This window comes from Meles meles, chromosome 7 (assembly GCF_922984935.1).
Source record: "Meles meles chromosome 7, mMelMel3.1 paternal haplotype, whole genome shotgun sequence".
NCBI classification, from domain to species: Eukaryota; Metazoa; Chordata; class Mammalia; order Carnivora; family Mustelidae; genus Meles; species Meles meles.
The window spans coordinates 3,159,267-3,179,849 of NC_060072.1; the positions used below are offsets into that span (position 1 = coordinate 3,159,267).

The 20,583-nt window shown below is 63.8% G+C and overlaps 1 protein-coding gene across 2 annotated transcripts in view; it reads left to right on the plus strand.

Moving 5' to 3' along the window:
- CELSR1 (cadherin EGF LAG seven-pass G-type receptor 1) overlaps positions 1 to 20,583 on the plus strand; it is a 132,656-nt gene that overhangs the window by 101,467 nt on the left and 10,606 nt on the right. For both annotated transcript variants that reach the window (XM_046010584.1, XM_046010582.1), the window contains exons 10-24: positions 759 to 944; positions 1,438 to 1,551; positions 2,348 to 2,522; positions 3,154 to 3,295; positions 4,891 to 5,011; positions 6,540 to 6,723; positions 7,038 to 7,139; positions 7,769 to 7,863; positions 8,280 to 8,489; positions 9,440 to 9,623; positions 11,306 to 11,449; positions 14,728 to 14,932; positions 15,306 to 15,473; positions 16,603 to 16,729; positions 18,219 to 18,419. In XM_046010584.1, the coding sequence (XP_045866540.1) occupies positions 759 to 944; positions 1,438 to 1,551; positions 2,348 to 2,522; positions 3,154 to 3,295; positions 4,891 to 5,011; positions 6,540 to 6,723; positions 7,038 to 7,139; positions 7,769 to 7,863; positions 8,280 to 8,489; positions 9,440 to 9,623; positions 11,306 to 11,449; positions 14,728 to 14,932; positions 15,306 to 15,473; positions 16,603 to 16,729; positions 18,219 to 18,419 (2,358 nt within the window). The remainder of the gene's footprint in view (positions 1 to 758; positions 945 to 1,437; positions 1,552 to 2,347; positions 2,523 to 3,153; positions 3,296 to 4,890; positions 5,012 to 6,539; positions 6,724 to 7,037; positions 7,140 to 7,768; positions 7,864 to 8,279; positions 8,490 to 9,439; positions 9,624 to 11,305; positions 11,450 to 14,727; positions 14,933 to 15,305; positions 15,474 to 16,602; positions 16,730 to 18,218; positions 18,420 to 20,583) is intronic.

Here is a 20,583-nt window from a genome sequence, read left to right on the forward strand (position 1 = left end):
CACGTTTGCTTCCAGCAAGCCCCCCATCCACCCTGACCAGGCTCTGAATTCCGGTTTTTATCATCCAGCGCCAGGAGACTGGAAAGCTCCGCTCAGCTTCCAGCCTCCGCTGTGTCTTCCAGAACCAGCCGCCAACGGTCAGCAGAAGTGAACACCCCAAGTCTGGTCCCGCAGATTACCGTCTTCTACTTGCTCGTGGCTCCGTCACTCTGCCTTGAGTCACTGATGCCTTCAGACGGCGGTTCTAGTGTCTGTCTCGCGGTTCTCCGGGGGAGGGCTGGTGCCAACTACCCAGTCCCTCGTTAGGGCAAATAGGATCCTGGCATCGCTCCTGGCTATGTTTTCTTCAAACCTGAACACCCTTAGGCCCAGCAGCTGTTTTTTTGTTTTGTACAAACACATAACCGTGGTGGCCTGAATCCCGTCTCATAAAGTGGAACGCGCGCCTCTAGAATCTCCAGAAATAAGAGCTCGGAACCACACCTGGGGTTGTTGCCAGTAATTAAGTCCAGTGGGCTTTATCTTACCTGGCTCTGTCCACATTTGACCCTTCTTGCCCCAGAAAAAGGCACGTGAGTCTGAAGAGTGAAACGGGCGATAATTAGAAATGAAACTTGGCCTCATTTTTAGGTCTGTCTTCGGCCCCGAGCCCTGTGGTAGGTGTGTGTGCGCGGCTTTGTTATTTCGGTGACCGCAGAGCACTTTCTCTTCCGCTGTCATCACGTCAGCTGGTGGGTCTGGCTCTCCCTGTCCTCCAGATCCTAAACAAGTATGTCCAGTTCGAGGTGTCCCATGGTCCCTCAGACGTGGCTTCCATGAGGTTGTCCAGGTCCCGCGTGACTGACGGGGAGTGGCACCACCTGTTGATAGAGCTGAAGAGCGCCAAGGAGGGCAAAGACATCAAGTACCTGGCGGTCATGACCTTGGACTATGGGCTGGACCAGGTGAGTCGGCGCCTGTACCCTCTTTGGAACAGACACCTTCCCTGGGCCCGTGAGAGAACAGAGCGACCCCTCTGTGTGCCAGGACCTGCCAGAGCCCTAGAGGATTTGGGGACACACGTTCTGGGCCCCGGAGTTTGGGTGTCGCGTGCTGCCGTATGCTGTGGGCGCCCGTGTCTGTGCCTTTCCCGACGGTCTGCTTCTGGACTCTGGGTCCCGTCACGGTGCCGTTAGCACCCCCCACAGTGGTTCCTCGTAGCGGAGCTGTCGTGAGTCACGACTGCGTGCTCGCTCTGTGCCTCTGGGGCACATAAATGAACAAGGCACAGGTCCTTCCCCCAGCATGGTGCTGCGTGACGGCAGCTGAGCAGATGAGCCCTGGGTACCAGAGGGGGCCAGGGCACACCGGACAAGTGCTCCCATCCCAGATGGGCCTTCGAGCACGTTCCTCCCAGGTGTTTCCCGCCTGTGGATGTAGCCCCCTCTCCTCGCTCAGGACACGGTGCAGATCGGGAACCAGCTCCCAGGCTTGAGGATGAGAAGCGTCGTCGTGGGCGGCGTGTCGGAGGATAAGGTCACGGTGCGCCGCGGTTTCCGGGGCTGTATGCAGGTACGGCGGGGCCGTGGGGCGCATCCCGTCACAAGGCGCCTGCAGAGCCGTCGAGCAGTGGCTGGTTTCAGTAAATGAATGGCGGGTCTCAGCCAACCCCACCGTAGCAGACCCTGCTTCTAGCTTGGACCCATCTTCCCCGCGGTCCCCCTCCAGCACCCCCTGCATCCCCGTCCCCACGCCACAGTCTGCCACCCGCAGCTCCGCCTTCGTGTCCTGTCTGGAATGTGGCCCTCGCTGCCCCCACCCCCTCCCCCGTGCTCACCTGACTGGTGCCACCATTGTCCCCTGGAGCGGGTGTTCTAGCGGCAGCTGGGGGAGCCGTTAATCGAGTAGCCCCGGTCATACCCCCGGGCCTCCTGCTGCAGAGCAGGGAACCCTACGTGCCTCCCCTCCACGCGCCTGCCCTCCCCAGGGGCAGCCTTCGACCTCCCCGATGTCCTCCAGTGTGCGGCCCCGCGTGGTCCCCATCCTCTGCCGCGATGCCCCCGCCCCCCGAGGCGCCTCGCCTGCCTTCATCAGGGGCCATGCTCTCCCTCTGTCCTTGTTCACTTTTTCTTCCTGCACCAGCCATGGTGTTGTGGGTCTTCGCTTCCGGACCGCTGGTCCACCTACCCCGACCACACGCCAGAAGGCAGCGCACGTGACCCTGCCCTTCCCCGTGCCCCGTGCACAATGAGGCCTTGCTTCTTGGGGACCCGAGAGAATTTGGGGCTCTCTTAGCCCCTGGTTGCCTTTTGAGGTCCCTGCAACCCCAAGAGGCTGGACTGAACCTGACTGCCCCTTTCCAACTCAGGGAGTGAGGATGGGGGAGACGTCCACCAACATCGCCACGCTGAACATGGACGACGCCCTCAAGGTCAGGGTGAAGGACGGCTGCGACGTGGAGGACCCCTGCTCCTCCAACCCCTGCCCTCCGCACAGCCGCTGCCGTGACACTTGGGACGGCTACTCCTGCGTCTGCGACGAAGGTGGGAGCCGTGCGCCCGCACCCCTGAAGCCGTCCTGAAGCCCGTCCTGAAGCCCGGCGGCGGAGGGCAGGGCTTTGGTGCGGAGAGCGCGTCGGGGCAAGCAGGAGTGCCCCCGCTGGGGCCGCGGGTCTGCGAGGCCTGCGCCTCTGTGACTGGGAAGAGGGGTCTCTTCTCGGGGCGGATTCGTACGTCGGGTGCTCACTTGGGACATGGGGCCTCCAGGCTTTAGTCTCAGAACGCACGGTGAGACGAGGCAGAGAATTCATGAGAAATTCCCACTTTCAAAGTTGATACTTTCAGTGGTTGCCTGGATTTTGAGGGGCTGCGATCCCACTGCGTGACCCGGGGTGGCCGGGACTCCCTCCCCTAGGCCTCCCGCCCTCTCGGTGGAGGGGGACCCGGGAGGCCCTCGTCGCTGCATTTCCAGGTCCGACCCACGGCACGTTGGTGTGTCCCGTGACACCGAGCGTCTCCACCACGTCCCTCCGTGGCGGCGTGGCAGGGGGAGCAGAGTGTGGGGAAGATGCAGACGGCCTGAGACATCTTCCCCCGAGGCTCTGGCTCTGGCGCGGGGACGAGGAGCGTCGCGGGCAGGTTCTGGGGTGGCGGTGACGCTGGCCTGTCCCCACAGGGTACTTCGGAAGGCAATGTGTGGACGTGTGCCACCTGAACCCCTGCGAGCACGTCTCGGCGTGCGTGCACAGGCCCGGGTCCCCGCGGGGCTACGTGTGCGAGTGTGGGCCCGGCCACTACGGCCAGTACTGCGAGAACAGGTAGGAGCAGCCCCTCGCGGAGCGTGGCCGCCACGTCCCTCCCACGTCTCTTCTCCTCTTGGTCCCTTCACGCACAGACACACAGAATTGTGGCTAACGTGGGCATAGTTTTGGTTTTTTTCTTCAAATTTGTCATGAAACAAATAAGACTCTGAACGAGCATCTCAAACGAGCCCCGTTGGAGTGGGTTTGCACCCAGAAACACGGGGCGAGCGGAGCGCCTGCTTCCAGAGCCCCACCGGGCACGCAGCCGTGGGTGCCGAGCCGCAGGGACCCGCCCGGGGAGCCGGGAACAGAACGTGGTTTGTGGGGCCGTGGGAACCCCGAGCAGCGTGGCCAACTGGAGCCCGGGTCTCCTAGAGCCCCAGCTGCTGCGTGGAGCGTGGGAGGAGCAGGCGGAAGCGGGAGGCGGGGGTGGCCTGGAGGCAGATCATGTCCCCAGGGGCTGGCACTGCAGGCACAGAGGGCTGAGGGGGCCGTCGGGAGAAGGGGTGCACCAGAGCTCCGGGGTCCCCCGTAGTACGTGCAGACCCGCGAACGTACGGAGCCCCTGGCTCAGCCGTGCCGCTGTTGTTACTCTTATGCTCGTGCTGTGTATACTGTCGGTACCTAATAACGGCCTGCCAGGTGAGCGAGTGACTAGGAGCGGTGGCCTGCGGGTCAGGGGGTGGACGGAATGCCCTCAGCCGAGACAGAAAGCCCAGGGCGGCCCTTTGTTTCCAGGAGCCTGAGGGGTTTGGTTGGGGCGTGCGTCCCACGGTTGGGCGAGCAGTCAGGTGGGGAGCGAAGGAGGGGTGACAGCAACCGGCAGTGGCCAGAGCCTGACCTCGTGACCTTTGGTGTCCCACATCCTGGGGCCTGCTGGGCTCTCAGGAGCAGGCCTGGGTACGTGTCCTGATCCCGAACCCACCAAACCCAGCCCGTGGCTGCTCAGAGCTAACCATGGCGCCTGTCACGTCTGTGGAAAGGCAGCTCGGCGTCTGGGGACACACAGGCAGTGTTTGCCTCCGGGCACCCCAGAAAGCATGGATGCTCCAGGATCCTGTGTTCAGAACTGCCCACCAGGGATCCTGTGTCGGCAGACACCTGCAGGACGGTTGCCCAGGGCAGCCGGGCTCCGTGGGCTCCGCTGGGGCTGGGCTGCTGCTGAGCTGGCCCGGCTGTGGGGTCACCTGTCACTGAGTTCCCCTGTGAGCCAGGCGCCGTTGTGTGGGTGCCGGGACAGAGTGAGCACAGGTCAGTGCCGTTCCCCCCTGCGGGGAGCGTGGCAAGGTCATGCTCCGAGGAAACCCAGGTTGGGATACTCATCTGTGCCTTCGAGGTAAAAAAAATAGTGAGCAAACAAATCATTTTAGAAATAAGTTTTGTAGTACAAGCCTGGGACTAGGCTTCTATAGACCTGGACCCCTGGAGTCTGGGATCCGAAGGGGTCAGAGGCGAGTGAGGTTGGGAACCAGCAAGGGGAAACTGAGGCTACTCCGGGGCAGGGAGGGGTCCGGAAGCAGACCAGGTGAGGCTCCCGGCCTCCGACATCTTCCTCTGGCTCCAAGGACGGTTACGCACACCGTCCCTCTGCTCTCCTGTTTCTCCGACAGGATTGACCTTCCGTGCCCCAAAGGCTGGTGGGGGAACCCCGTGTGCGGACCTTGCCACTGTGCCGTCAGCAAAGGCTTTGATCCCGACTGCAACAAGACCAACGGCTACTGCCAGTGCAAGGTGAGCCCGGCTCGCGGGCAGATGCGTCCCCATCCACACCCGCACCTCCGGTGGCCACGCTGAGAGATGGCCGGGTGCACGCCCACGTGCACACACACGCGCGCACTCAGGTCCTGAGCCCCCAGAGATGGCCGTGTACACGCCCACGAGGTCAGGTCCTGAGCCCAGGGAAGCGGCTGCTCACCGAGGTACTGGGTACCCCTGGGCCGGTCTTCACGTGGACACTGGCGTGGAGCCCTGAGAACTGAGTTGTCAGCCGCACACCAGCTGGTACCAGGAGACGGCGATTTCCATGAGGTTTGCTCAGCCTCAGCCCCGACTGCTGTTCTCCCTCTGGGCCGTTTTTCTTGGGCTCTTGTCACGCCGGCCCTCGAGGATGGTGAAATTTCTAAACCACGGAAAGCTTTTCCCACACCCCAGCCGGGGTGTCCACGTTCTGTGCGGCACGGAGTCGCCTCCTCGCAGCGTCAGACCTGCCGCCGTGCTCCCGGGCAGGCCCTGGGTCGCTGTCCCCTGCGACATCCTCGGGAAGGCCACGGCCCTTCAGAATCGTGTCTGCACGGCTGTTGAGCTGCCGGTCGTTTGGAACCCAGAGGAAGGATCTGTCTTGCTGGATGAGGGCCACGTGCTGCGGGGCGGAGGTTTGCCGGCCCCAGAGGGGAGATCGCCGGCCCGGGTCCCCTCCGCACTCTGGGAGCTTTAACACCGGGAATGTCCCACGTGCGCTCACGCGCTTCTGGAAACACAAATGTCTGCTGAAACGTTTAAATGAAAAACTGTGCTGGCGGGAGATCGGGACCGGGCAAGCCACACGGAGCCGCACGGCAGTCGGCACATCCGTGGGTGGGCTGGCGGGCGGGAGGGAGGCTCGGAGCGCATTTCGAGAAAACGTGCCTCGAATTTTTTCTCATCAGAAGTTACAGAAAATGCAGAAAGGTGTCGAAAGGTGACACCCATATTCCCACCCAGGGTGACTGGTAACGTGTTTGTGCCTTCTCCCAGGTGCTCAAACACACATGGTTGGACCTCCCTGTGGGGACGTTCCATGTCCCTGCCTGACACGGACCTGGACACAGGCCGTGGCTCTGCCGAATCACAGCCCGTCCCACTCTTCAGCAGGGGACGCTTGAGTCCCCTGCAAGGGCGGTATGGCCAGAGATGGGCACAAACTCGGGACTTTGTAATCTGAAGCCCATTCCCTGACCTGCCCAGTGGTGGACCTTCAGGTGTTTTCTAACTTTTCACAGTGAACAAAACACACCGTGTAGATCTCCGTCTGAAGCCAGGATTTTTACGGACAGATAGGCAGGTGGCCCGGGACAAGTGTCAGCGAAGATGTTAGACTTCCCCAGACAGTGCGCCTGCCCCGCCGGGCACCGTGGGCACCCCAGAAGCCACTCCCGGGGGGACTGTGGGTGGAGGGCAGCGGGGGGGGGGCCCAGGAGCCCGGACGTAACCTTGGCGCACCCAGGGGGCATCCCGAGGGAGAGGAGCCTGGAGTCCCACGCGCCCCTTCTGGCTTTTGCAGGAGAATTACTACAGGCCCCCGGATCAGGACGCCTGTCTGCCATGTGACTGCTTCCCGCACGGCTCGCACAGCCGGGCCTGTGACATGGACACGGGGCAATGTGTCTGCAAGGCCGGCGTCATTGGCCGCCAGTGCAATCACTGTGACAACCCTTTCGCCGAGGTCACCACGCTCGGCTGTGAAGGTCTGCGTTGCCCCTCGACCCCTTCCGGCCGTGTCACAGGGCCAGACTGCTGGGCCCCTGCACGCGTGCCCGTGTCTGCATGTGACCACACACTCCTAGGGGCCGCGGAGCATTCAACGGCCTCGTGGTCTGACAGTGTGCACGTGGCCTGGCCCTCCTGGAGGGCACGGGTCAGAGCCCGGGTCCCCCCTTCCCCTGTCCTAACCCCAGTGAGGGTGTGGTTCTTGGTGGGGGCAGAGGACTCCGAGAGCCACACACACTTGTGGGCATGGCCGTGGCCGGCTGAGCAGCCTTCTTTCCCCCCGTGACCCCAGTGATCTACAACGGATGTCCCAGAGCGTTCGAGGCTGGCCTCTGGTGGCCACAGACCAAGTTCGGGCAGCCGGCTGCGGTGCCGTGCCCCAGGGGGTCCGTGGGTAAGTACCGTGGCCTCTGGCATCCATTCTAGGCAGGGCCTTGGTCGAGGCGTGCGACTCGCGGAGACTTGGCCAAAGCGTCCGAACTCGGGGGATGTTCTTTAGCCAAAGTGTTGGGGGAAGATAAAACCTTGTTCTTTAATAATAAATGACAAAACCTGGAAAAGCCGTAACGCAAACATGATGCAGGCCGCTTTGCCGCTCCCAGCACCAGGTTCTCTATAAAATGGGGGGGGGGGTAGCTGTGTCCACACCCTGAGGGTGTCCGGAGACCCAGGGGGACGACCCACCGAAGCACACGGCCGCGAGTCGGGTTCGTGGCAGACGTGCAGGGCCCACAGATGGTGACCATTTGGCCAGCGACGGACTGGTTTCTCTTTTTGTGGATTTGCTCACATGTTTGCTCACGGCGGCTGGGCGGCTCGGGCAGCTTCAGCGCGGCCCCGGGCACGTGGGGAGAGAGCTTGGGTTGGTTTCGTGGACCTGCCTGTCCCTGGGCTGGCCGAGGGGTGCGCATCTAGCCTGGGATTCACACCCCCGCTGGGCACACTGGGTTCAGGTACACACAGGTCAACGAGCACGATCACTAACTGGGGTTTCAGGTCTTCCTCCCTGTCCCCGTTCCCTAGGTGACGCCGTGCGGCACTGCAGTGGGGAGAAGGGCTGGCTGCCCGCGGAGCTCTTCAACTGCACCACCGTCTCCTTCCTGGAGCTCAAAGCCACGGTAGGTTCGGGGTCGGGGAGCGCGGCCGGGTCCCACTGGCCGGGGGCTGGGCCCGGCTCGGGACCTTCGCGCCCACATCTGTCCTGCGTGCCCAGGCGGAGCACGGCTGCTCTTCCCGTCAGGACCAGCCCTGCGTCTGGGTCTGCACACGAGGGGCCTCCCTATTCCGGCCCGCCGCCCCCGACCTCGCCCTTCGTCACTGCCACTCCCCGGGTGTCTCTTTCCAGCACTTTCTGGCCCGGCCGTCCCTCCTCTTTGGTGCCAGAGTTTCCCACCAACGTCCCTGCTTGGTTTTGGGGTTTTCAAGTTCTTGCCTGAAAAGTTTCTACGAGAAAGGACCAGGTTTTCCGAATCACAGGAAGGAGCAAAGCAGCCGCGGTGGGCGTGCAAATGTCTTTTGTGCTCCCCCTTCCCAGAACGAGAAGCTGAGCCGGAACGCGACGCGGATGGACGGCGACCGGTCTGTGCGGCTGGCCAAGGCGCTGAGGAACGCCACGCGCCCCCCAGGGCTGCTCTTCGGCAGCGACGTGCGCACGGCCTACCAGCTGCTGGCCCGCGTCCTGCTGCACGAGAGCGGCCGCCAGGGCTTCGAGCTGGCGGCCACGCGGGACGCCGACTTCCACCAGGTGACGGCGTGCGGCGGGCCGCCCCCGGGGGGCCCCGCGGTCCTGTGGGGCTTGAGGGCAGTGGGGGGCCCGTGCTCAGCTGTGCGACATCCCTGCTTCCCAAGTCCTCGGGGCAAAACTTCACTCTGCACCCGGGTCGGGCCAGCGTGGTGACCGAGATACTGGGTGCGAGTGCTCGGGGTGTTTGGGCGAGGACACGTGTGGGGCACGGTCTTGGTGGTGGGGACAGTCAGCGTCACTGACAACTGATCCTTAGTACCGGCCAGCAGTCTGCGTGGCTTACGTGCGTTAGCTACTCGCTGCCCGCCTGGCCTGTGATGGTGCGTGGTTACTGTCCCATTTTACAGGTAAGGAGACTGAGGCAGAGAGAGCCAGGGGCATGTAGCTTGTTGGGCACTCCAGAGTCTCTGCTCCCACCTCGGGGTCCTGCTTTCAGAGATATGAGGTCTCATGTAGAGACTGTCCTGTTCTGTGTTTAAGTAGCGGGTCCCTAAGAAATGTCTGGTTACGGTGGTTGGTGAGGAGACCCTCGTTCATCCTCACGTGTCTGATCTGCTGGGCAGTGAGCGTCGTCAGCCGTGATGCCTCTGGACCCCTCCCCAGGCCTCCCCGTCCACACAGCCCCCAGGGAGCCTCCCCGTCTATGCAGAGACCCCCAGGGAGCCTCCCCGTCTATGCAGAGACCCCCGTGGGGAACCTCCCCATCCACGTGCCTTCTCCCCTCTGCATCTCGGAGTATACGTGGGGGAGCCCCCAGCAGAGTGTCTCCCTGACGCACGGCTCCTGCCCCCCAGGGTCTGTCCCGTATCTGATCCCGCCCAGCCAGGTCCCAGGGAGCTGGAGACTTTCCCGAGCCTGGTGTGCCCCTGCCTCCCACCATGTCAGCTCGGCAGCCTCCTGGGGCCGGGCTCACTCACCCGCTGAGCGCCGTCCGTCTGTCTGTCTGACAGGACGTGGTCCACACAGGCAGCACGCTTCTGGCCCCGGACACGCAGGCCGCGTGGGAGCAGATCCAGCGGAGCGAGGGGGGCACCGTGCGGCTGCTGGGCGGCTTCGAGGCCTACGTCACCAACCTGGCGCGCAACGTTCGGAGGACCTACCTGAGGCCCTTTGTCATCATCACCGCCAACATGAGTAAGGCCGCGAGTCTGCGGGGCTGGGGGGACCGTGGGTGTGCTCCGGGGTTGGACCCCCGGGGCCTGTCTCGGGGGGAGTGCTGCTGGGCTGTCTTTAGGGGACAGTCAGCAGCTCTGGCCTCTGGTGCCTTGTCTGCAGTAGGGAGTCAGGACCCTCCGTGTCCAGCCTCTCAGAGCTGAACCAGGGAAACGCATGTGACTCCGGGCTCCGAGCAGCAATCAGGGTGGGTCAGAGGTTGTGCGGTCAGCTCCCCGGGAGGTCTGCAGGCCTCTCGGGACGTGGGTGTGAGGCTGTCCAGGGGGACAGGTTGGGGTCCGGCTGCGGGTCCCTCTCCCCAGGCTCACCGGGGGAGGCACAGACCCAGGGAAGGACAAGGGACAGGCCGGCCAGGTACCTGGGTAGTGGGGGATGTCTGCCCCTTCCTGAGTCAGGGGCTGAAGGTCAGGGAGCAGGTACCTCGTGAACAGAGTCACCCCCAGCGCCCGGGAGGCACCACCCTGAGGTCCAGGGGTTCCCAGGATCAGATTCCTTCACAGGGAGAAAGCCCCGGATGGTAGAACCGGCTCCCACCTGACCCAGCCAGACGGAGCGGCCAAGTCCCCGGGTGGGGGTCGGGGCTCCTACAGGGGAGGGCCTTGCTTTCTCCTCTCGCGGATGTTTATTAGGCCCCCGGGCAGGGGAGGATGGGGAAGCACTGGGGATTGCCTTATGCACCCCTCACTGGAGGGGCTGAGCCTTCATCTGGAAGTGCCGGCCCTCACTGGAGCCCTGCGGCGGCTGGGGCGGGGCCTCCCGACCGGGGCGGGGCCTCCCATGTGGCCAGGAGATGTTCTGGCCTCTGCATCTCCTGGGCCCCTGGGGGGCCCCCCGACAGGCCTGCCTCGTGCCGGGGTGGCGGTGGGCTCAGGGCCCCGTCATCACTGGGGGTGGGAAAGAAGGATGCGCGTGCTTCTGCAGAGCTGGCCTCGGGGCCGGACAGGACCCGGACACGGGGCGGCCTGCAGCCCAGCGCCTCCTGGAGCACTCAGGCGGTTCCAAGTGTGCTGCCTACTTCTGCCTGCAGCCCCTCTGGCGTTGTCCCTGATGCTCCGTGGCCGGGAGCATCCGTCCTGCACGGGTCCTGTCTATCCTCCTGTGTCCTGTGCCCTCTGCCATCCCTGACCACCCAGCCGCTCGGGGTGGGCGCCTGGCCTGTCCGTGTGGGCAGCTCGTGGGTACCCTTCCTGTGGGGGCTGTTGAACCAGTCAGCTCAGTGGGATAACGTTGGGGGTCACCTGGGGCGTGCAGGGGTGACGGTGGGCCTCTCTGCTGGCACGCTCCTCAGAGCGCTGGCGGTCAGTGCCAACAGAGGGGTGACCCCACAGCCTCCGAGAGCCAACAGGACTCAGGAGGCCCTTGGGTCGGTCCGAGTGTCCACTCGGGCTCTGCCTCTGCCGGCCGGGGAGCAGGTTCTCACCCCAGCCGGCCGATCCCCGATGCCGCCGTGACGTCTCACTTCACCCTCAGGCTGGCGCTGTGTGACTCGGCGGGTCCGGAGGGCGCGGCAGAGTGGACGCGACTCCGTTAGGAAGGCTGTCGCCGGTCAGGGCGGCGGCTCTGGTCGGTCTGGACGCGGAGCTGGTGGAGGGCGCTCTCGGGAGGAGCTGGGGCTGGATGACAAGGGGGACCTGTCCCCACAGTTCTGGCCGTCGACATCTTCGACACGTTCAACTTCACGGGAGCCAGGGTGCCGCGATTCGAGGACATCCGTGACGAGTTCCCGAAGGAGTTGGGGTCCTCGGTGTTCTTCTCCGCCGACTTCTTCAAGCCGCCAGAGAGCAAAGGTGAAGCCACGTGGACGCCACGGTGCCCCGCCGTTCGGGGGGTGGGAGCCTCCGAGGGTCCTGTGAGAAGGAACAGAACAGTTCCTAGTAGTGGAGCATGTTGCGTTCCTGCCTGTCACACGCGTGCCCTGAGAACGGGGCCGCCGCGGGGCGTGAGCTGGCGTCAGAGCCTGTGCCACGGCCGGGCGTCTCCGGCAGGTGCTCGGCTAACTCGTGACGTGACGGATGAGAGGACACCTGACACACGTGTGCACCAGTCTTCCCTGATGGGCGGGGGAAGCCGCCTCTGCGTGTCGGTGAAATTGTAGAACCTGCTCCCCCCACCCCCCGCCATCGCCAGGCCAGTTTTTCAGTCCTGGGTGGGGGTTACATTACCAAATAGCTTAAACGTTTGGAATTTTCTTTTTCTTTTTTTTTTAAGATTTCATTTATTTATTTGCGACAGAGAGAGACAGAGCAGGAGCAGTGGGGCAAGGGTAGAGGGAGAAGCAGGCTCCCCGCCGAGCAGGGAGCCCGAGGCGGGGCTCGATCCCGGGACCCCGGGACCATCCCCTGAGCTGAAGGCAGACACTTGACTGAGCCACCCAGGCGCCCCTGGGATTTTCTTAGAGTATATTTTCCTCAGATCCACTCCAGCTACTGAAAACGTCTCAAAATAGCGGGGACGGGACAAGGTAAGGCTCTGTAGTGGACAGTTACAGTTTGAGGCGTTTTTAGTAAATCAGTTCTGTCAGCTGCGCGGCGTTACTGTCCGGGTGTGGGAACCTCTGCCAGAGGATTTCACTCCGATGCGGGATCCACCGACGCCGTCTTTCAGACCGTCCTTTGGGCCGGCCTGGGTTTTCCCGCGTTCGGCCGAGTGCCCGGCGGTCGTCAGCACTGGTGGACGGCGGACCCTGCAGATAGCGTCGCCGCTCACCCTGACCCGAAATCATTGTCCGTGCGTGTGCTCCCGAGCGGACCCGGGGTCCTCCTCTGTCTCCGAGGCTGAGGCATCTGGAGTGGACACGCAGGAGCCTCGTTTGCTTTAGACGGTCCTGTGAGAGAAGCTTCCGGTGCGTGCTGCCCTGCTGGCCTTGGGACGGCGGCCGGCTGACGTCGGTCCCCTCAGCTCTGTACGCGGTGCCACGTTCAACATGTCCGTGAGCCAGAACCATCACCACGGAGTAAACCCCGCCAGATCTTCTACTGGTGGGAAGCCTCGGCCGCCGGGCTGGGTGGCCCCTCCCCCTCCTGACAGGTCCCCCGGAAGGCAAGCAGAGGAAAAGGCATCCTGTGCTCCCAGAGCCAGAAGTCAGGGCAAGGTCTGGGTGGACGAGCTTGCAGGAGCTAGGGGGGTGCAGTCTAGCCCCCCGGCCTCGGCATCCCAGGCGCTCCTGGTGTCCCTCCTGGAGGGCCCGCCTCTCTCTCTGAGTGCTGGACGTTGACATAGAGCCCTAGGGCTTGGCCCCGGGGGCTGACCTCTGCCTGCGTCTGTCCCCCGTCTCGAGCCTTGGCAGGCCAGTGCAGACACTGACCTTCCCACCTTGGCTCAAATCCTCCTTTGCCCCGACTGGCCCCTGGACTGGCTTTCATCCCAGCCCCTGACTCCGGGCCCCTCTCCTCCCCTTGCCCTGGCCCAGCCTTGGCCCAGATAGTGTGTGTGCACGCGCGTGCGCGCATGAGGCTTTTCTCCTGAGGGGAGGGAGGGGCCCCTGCCTGCCCTCCCTGCAGGGCACCCCTGGGCCTCGCTTGCCAGCTGACTGGTTCGCTGGGGATGCAGGAAGCCACTCGAGTCAGGAAGAAAGTAAGGTTTTGGCCGCAGCCATGCACTGGCGCCGAGAGCAAACACCGGGAAGGGCCGGGCCTGGGGCTTGTGCGCGTCCCGGGACGCTGTCCAGTGCGCCCACCGCTGCCTCTCGTACTGTCGAGGCTGCCCAGAGTCACCGGCCCTGCTGGAGGAGTGGCCCCAGCGAGTGGCCACGGGGACTCAGCCCGCCTTCCACGTCTGGGAGCAAGCAGCTGAGAGGCAGCAGGACCCCCGGGGGACTGAGTCGGCACCTTTCTTTGGCCCCTAATCTGTGGGGTTGTCCAGGAGCAAAGGACCTGTAAACGTCACGTCTGACCCATTGGGTGGTGTCTGGCCCATGGGCAGAGGCCTGGGGAGGGTCATCCGGCCTGGGGCAGCACCTGAGCCGCTCACTCGGGGAAGCCCCTGCCTGTACCGCCCCCCGGGGAGCTGAGTGTCCTGAGCAGTGATGTCACCAGTCATCGGCCCTGAGCAGGGTCAGGAAGACGCTGCAGGTGCGGTGGGGCGGACGCTGTTGGTTACATGGCATGTTGCCGGCAGTGGTGAGCCGTTCTGAGCTGCAGTGGCCCCCGCACGGGGGCCGAGAGGTCCCCCGCCCCACTGCAGGACCTCACAGCCCCTCCACAGGCTCCCCTGGGTCTTGCCCTTTCTAGAAGCTTCGTCCCTCAGGGCCCGGCCTTCCTGCCTCCCCAGAGCTCAGCCTCCCGTGCTCGGTGCCGGGCGGTCTGGGTGGCTGCAGAGCTGGCTTCTGGGCCAGGGGCTACCCGGAGCGTTTTGTCGGTTATTGAGAACATGAGTGAGTGTGGCCAGGCTAACAGAGCGTCGGAGGGGACCGTCCCTCGGCCGCTGGGAGGGGGAGGGCCAACACTCCCTCCTGTGAGCCCGTGTGGACACAGGGACTGGGGAAGTTTTCAACCTTCCTTCCACGCTTCCGTGCGCCGGTCAGTGGCACGATATCGTAAGCGCCTGCACCCCAAAATACGTGTGCGGGCGTATTTCCGCGGGCCAGATGCCTTTGTGTCCCTGGAGCGCACAACTTCACACACACCCGTCATTCACGTGGGACCGAAGCAGGGGGCACAAACCCACGCAGACGGTTCCCCGTCCGCTGCTCCCAGAGCAGCCCCATGTCGCCCCCTGCGTGGGGTGAGGGACGCGGCCGGTCAGCCCCAGACAGCTGTCACCTTTTCCTGGGTCGAGCTGAGATGCCGGGAACCGGCGCCGTCCTGGCCGCTCTGGGGGCGGAGTTTAGTCGCGTTCGGTCCGTCCACAGTGTTGGGCAGGCACTGCCACCTTTGTCCCCAGGAATGACAGTCTGTCCCCGCCCCCTCCCCCAGCCCCTGGAAGCCTCTGGGCTGCAGTGGCGTGGGGCTCTGTGCTTCATCCGCCGGGGCCCAGCGAGCATCTGTGAGCGCGGGAGGCCCGTGCTGCAGCAGGAAGGGGCCTGGTGGGCGCACCGGCCCCGCCTCACACTCCGCTTGCGTCGCAGGGACCCCCACGGTGAGGCCAGCGGGTCGGAAAGCCGCGCCACAGACGGCGCCCCCGGGGCCCGGCGCCGAGGGGGAGGCCCCGTTCAGGAGGCGGAAGAGGCACCCGGACGAGCCCGGCCGGTTCGCCGTCGCCCTCGTCATCATCTACCGGACCCTAGGCCAGCTCCTGCCCGAGCGCTATGACCCTGACCGCCGCAGCCTCCGGTAAGGCCTGTTTCGGAGGATTCCAAAGGGCTTTCCCGGGCGTCCATGTGAGGACATTCCACCGTGAGCCTGGGCCATGGCCACAGACCACTGCCCTGAGACCCCCCCCGCCGGGATGAGGTTCTGGGCATCCAGGTGGCCCTTCCCTGGTGCTGCCACCCGGCGGGAGGTGACCAGTCCCCCGCACGCGCCCCATTGCTCACAGAGCCGCCGCCACAGCCCGGGCCCTTCTCGGGGACAGCGGCTGGGGCTCCGGCTCCGGGCCTCCTGGAGAGACGTCTACACTGTGTGCTTCTGGGGTCGTCGACGCACGGATTTGAGACAGGCATCTTCTAACTGTGCCTTTTCCCGTGTTCTCACTTCTCCGCCCCAGGCTGCCCAACCGGCCGGTCATTAACACGCCGGTGGTGAGCGCCGTGGTGTACAGTGAGGGGGCCGCCCTGCCCAGCCCCCTGGAGAGGCCTGTCCTCGTGGAGCATGTCCTGCTGGAGACCGAGGAGCGCACCAAGCCTGTCTGCGTGTTCTGGAACCACTCCATCACGTAAGGGTGCCGCCAGCGTCAGGACCCTTCATGCCCCCACCCCCCGGAGCTCTGCCCCATGGGTGGGGTCCGCCACGGCTGCTGGAAGCTAGGACGGACTCGGGTGCAGCTGGGTGCCTGTTTCTGTGCGACACAGACAGACATGCCCTCACGGCGTGCTGCAGCCGGATTGAGTCGGTGTCGCCAAGCAGGGTTCCAGCCGGGAGCTGGGGGCCAGCGGGAGCGTGTGGACGCCCGGCTGCAGGGGGCTCGCGCTGGGAAGCAGGCTTGGCTGGGCAGGGATCTCGCAGCTCCTTTACTTTCCAAATTCTAGTTAATGAGCGAGCAGCATCGTGCCGGCGTGTGAGAGACGCTTGGCTTACAAAGGCGAGAAAGAAGGCTCACTTTCATGGCGAGGGACGTGCGAGGGGCTGTTTGGCAGGCACGAGGCGCGGCTGTCTCTCACGGCGCAGGACTGGATCCTAGCAATTAGCCGTTGCCTAATTACCCTCTGTGCCTCCTCGGTGCCTCTCATCCCCAGATCTTGAGGCTTCACTCGCCATTTTACAGATGAGTAAACGAAGGACCGGAGAAGTTCCTTGATTTTCCCAGAGTGAGGGAGGGCAGGGCTCTCTCTGAGCCCGAGACACACCCGTAAGCAGCCTGTCATTTGGGGCTTCCCATTCGTAACAGGGAAGTCATAATTGGGCCCTGCTTGCAGGCGGCTGCCGTAAAACTTGGTGCAGTCTGAAGATGAAAGCGCAAAACGAACGTGGGCTATTATTTCCTGAAGCGCCTAGACTCCAAAGAAGGCTGAAGTACAAAGCAGCCCTTTTAACAACTGACTAATGTTTCCAACAAAAGGGGCGTGTGGTCCGCCCGAGACATCCCCGTTGAAGTTTTATTGTGAGATGACACAGAAACCGTGAACTTCAGAGGGTTGCTTTAGGGCACTCCCCAGCCATGAAAGGGAAAGGAGAGTGTCCACGCGGTCCCGAGGGCTGTTGTCCTCACAGCACATGACGGGGTTGGGGGGAGAGGGGAGATGGGCCAGCCTTGGGGGTGCCGGCTGGGCTTCCCCAGGGGCGGCGGGGCCTCAGAGACCCCCCTGGTGGAAGGGGTCCCTCTCACGCCTGCCTTTTCTCTGCAGGATCGGGGGAACGGGAGGGTGGTCCGCCAAGGGCTGCGAGCTGCTGTCCCGGAACCGGACCCACGTCGCCTGCCAGTGCAGCCACACCGCCAGCTTCGCCGTGCTTATGGACGTCTCCAGACGCGAGGTGGGCGCGGCCCCCCGGGCAGTCCTGCCCTCCCGGCAAGTGTGTCCAGGGATGAGTCCCTTTGGAGAGTCTGCACAGCCCCAAACTGAGTCCATGATTTGAGCCCGTGTTCAGGAGGGTTGGCCGGAATCTGCCGGGATTCCCAAAACAAAAATCCTTGGAAACCGTTTTCAAAGGGGCTGGGTTGTAAATTAAGAACCCGGTGGCAGACCGAAAAGAAAGCCCTGGAAGAGCCTCACTTCGAAGCCGGATTCTCGGTGTTCTCTTGGATGGTGCCGTGCCGGCCCCACTTTAAACTTTAAGGGAGAACAGAGCCAGCTGGCCCGAACAGAGGGAGGGTCTCCCGTTAGCACCGCACACGCTGGCCCGGAGACACAAAAGAGGGGGCTCGATGAGGAGCCCCCGAGGCCGGCTGATGTTTAACCTCTGGCGTTTTCCTGGGTCTGGGAATCGAGGCTCTGGGAGCCTGCGGGGAAATAGGGGGAACAGGGCAGCGGCCCCCAGCGGGCGGGCCGCGAGCTCAACCTGGGCTCCGACATGTGCGGATGCTGGTTCCCAGGAACCAGAACAGAGGCCTGGGGAGCCCCACCTGGCACCTTTTCTTCAGGCCTGGGATGTGTCCCGGGAGGCCAGGGCATTGTCCCTCCCAAAAGCTCTGTGGCTTGCAGGTTCCTGTCACATTGTTGGGAGGGTGACTGCTGCTGCTGGTGGTGGCCAGGGAGACAATAGGGAAGGGTGTGGCCTCCGGTCTTCCCCTGACCGCCAGGCTCCCGTGGGCAGGCAGCACTTTCGAGCTGGGAGCCCCAGGTCCTGGCCTGGAGGAGGTTAGTTATCAGTCGTCTTTGTCCACATAGGGGCGGGATTGGGGGTCGACCCCTAGCCGGGGTGCTGGGCGGTGCTGGGAGGGGACTCACAGGCAAGAGGAAGCTGAAATCCAGGGAGAAGAAATGGAACTAGAAGAGGGCTCACTGCTCCCTGCCGCGGGGCCTCAAAGCCAGTGCTGGTTCAGCAGCAGGAGGCAGCCCCTGGGCCTCCGGAGGGCAGGAGGAGAGCCCTGAGCCCTGAGTCCTCAGCCTCTGGGGCCCAACCCCATCCCGGCTCCCCAGCAGCCCAGCTCCTGTGCAGCCGTGGCACACCCGCCTTCCGTGTGCAAGCCCCTCCCGGCTCCGAATTTGGGGCGGGCAGGCTGTGCATCTCCTGGATGGTAACATTTACGTATGAGGCTTGTTTTGTTTTAAACATTTTTTTATTGGGGGCAAAATACACAGAACAGAAATTCACCACCTCAGCCACATGTTAGTGGACACCGTCCCGCTCCAGAACTTTCTAACGCCTCGTCAATCATTTGGTGTTTTCCGTGGTTTCCGGCAGCCTGAGAACCGTGTCAGTCGTGCTGGTTCTGCCCATAGTAAAGTCGACCTTTAAGTGCCTTTCCTGTGCAAAGCCCCATCGGGCCAGTCCTCATGCCCCCGCCCACCCCCGCCCGCAGCACGGAGAGGTCCTGCCCCTGAAGATCGTCACCTACGCTGCCGTGTCCTTGTCGCTGGCCGCCCTGCTGGTGGCCTTCGTCCTCCTCGCGCTGGCGCGGACGTTACGCTCCAACCTGCACGGCATTCACAGGAACCTCATCGGGGCGCTCTTCTGCTCCCAGCTGGTGTTTGTGATCGGGATCACCCAGACCGGAAACCCGGTGAGTTCCCGGCCGCTGCCCCCGACCTCTCTGTAACTGACAAAGGAGCAGGTGGGAGTGACCGGAAGTGGGTCGGCCTCGAGGGAGGCGAGGATGGGCGGCGAGCGGTGGCTGGCAGAGCTTCCTGGGAGGCTTGAGATCAGAGCCCCTGTGCCGGCTAGGGGAGGAGGGAAGGGTGGGGGCCGATGGCCGGGGCAGGGTCCCCGGGGCATGAGGTGGGGAGCAGCCTCGGAGCGGGGGCGGCGGCACAGCCGGTGGGACGGGCGCGAGAGCAGCGCCGGGGGAAGCCGGGAGCTCTGTGGCCTCAGCGGTGCCTGCCTGGTGGCAACGTGATTTTCCATTTTTACAGCGGGGATTTGCAAAACACAGGGTCAGCACGCTGACCCCGGAGGGGGTGCGGGCACGGCTGGAGGCGGAGGCTGTGTGCCCGAGGCGACACACACCGCTTGGGCTCGCTGCATCCCCCCGGGCCCTGGGAAGGGGGAGCATCGCTTCTCACGGGAGAGGCGCCCGGGACCCGTGAGGATGAGCGAGTGCCGGCGGCGCACAGTTCCCTCTGTGCGGGTGCCCTTGTGTGTCCATCGCGAAATGGCGCCACGAGGCCGGCTGATCGGCACGTGTGTTCGTAGGGACTCGGGAAGTCTGGAGGTTACCCTCACCTAATCCCGATCTCTCCGAAGGTGAGCGGAGGGCTCTCGGTGGGCCATTCCCACGCGGCCAGCACGTGCTGTTGAAAAGCTGTCATTTCTTCCTTCCCCATGCGGCAAGGACCTGCCGGTTGGCACTGTATTCCACCTACCCAAGACCCAGGTCCAAGAGGCCCTCCCATCCCTGCCCGGGAGCCCCCCTTCCTGGCACGGACACAAGTGGTCGTCGTAGAGGGTCACGTGCCAGAATGGTACCCTGGTGGCAAGTGGGGGCGCCATGCCTGGTTAGGGAAGGACTGACCATCCAGTGGGAGGGGTCCAGGAGAAATCGGGACGGGTTGGGGAATCTGGTCCCCCAGAGCCTGAGGGGCCATGCCGGGCAGTGGCGTGTTCCTTTTGTAGGCAGCTCGTGCCGCGGAGAGCACGGCCAGCCTGCACGTTAGGAAGCTGCCCAGAGGTCAGAAGAGCAGCAGAGGGGCCATCCTCATTGGTCCGCTGGGTGGAGGCGAGGCCCAGAGCCGAAGCCAGGACAGCGGGCAGGAGGAGAAGGGCAGGAGTCAGGGCTAAGTGGGCAAGGAGGGAGGAGGAAGGGCGCCTCAGGTCTCCGGAAGGGGGACAAGCAGGGGAGGACACCCCAAAGTGAGACGAAAACAGACAGAGTGGCTGCTCTGGCTGTGGCTGGCCAAGCCCATGGAGCCCGAGGGGAGGCATCTCCCCCACGTGGAGAGGAAACGTGTCTGTGGGAGTGGGTCAGCCCTAGGAGAGGCAGCAGCGGAAAAGGCAAAGAGGGAACGTTCTGGCTAGCGGGTCAGGGCCGCTGGCACACTTGAGCTCTTCCTCCTCGTTTGCTCCTGGCAGCGGCTCTCCTTGAGACCGTCTGGGGTGGCCACACCTCCTTTGGAGGAAGGGGGTAGGTAGAGGCAAGGTGTCACGGGCAGACGGCTTTGGTGGCCCCAGGGGCTTCTTCACCGTGACTCAGGGAGCACCAGGCCTGGCAGAGGACACCCCCAAGGACAAACTTCCTTGCTGCCCTCCGGGGCGCTCCCCGTGGTGCTGGGCCAGGGTGGGGGAGAGCGCCCTCCCCACGTGGGGCCCTGCAGGGTTTCCATGCCTTCACCTGGGCAGGTGGACCTCTCCCTGCCTGTCCTTATCAGCGCATCAGACAGGTGAAGGCTCCCGGTGGGAAACCACATGACTCATCTCCAAACCCTTCAAGTGTGCCCTTGAGGGGTCCCCACAGAGGCAAGCCACGCCTTGCAGCCACATACCTAGTGTGAAAGCCGTGAGGCTGTCCGCGTCTTCCAGGCACGGAGCACGAGAGAAGGAATGCTGGCCGCGCATCATTCGAGGGACTTGGCACCTTGCCTGGGTTTTATGGGTTTTCTATAAACTCACAATCCCATCTCTGGGCGAGGTTTTTCATCTCCCAGATTACTGGCAGGTTGAAATGATTTATTAGGCATTAGCATTTTGTCTTTGTTCTGTTTCTGGAAAAGGTAGTACATTTAGGGCAAAAG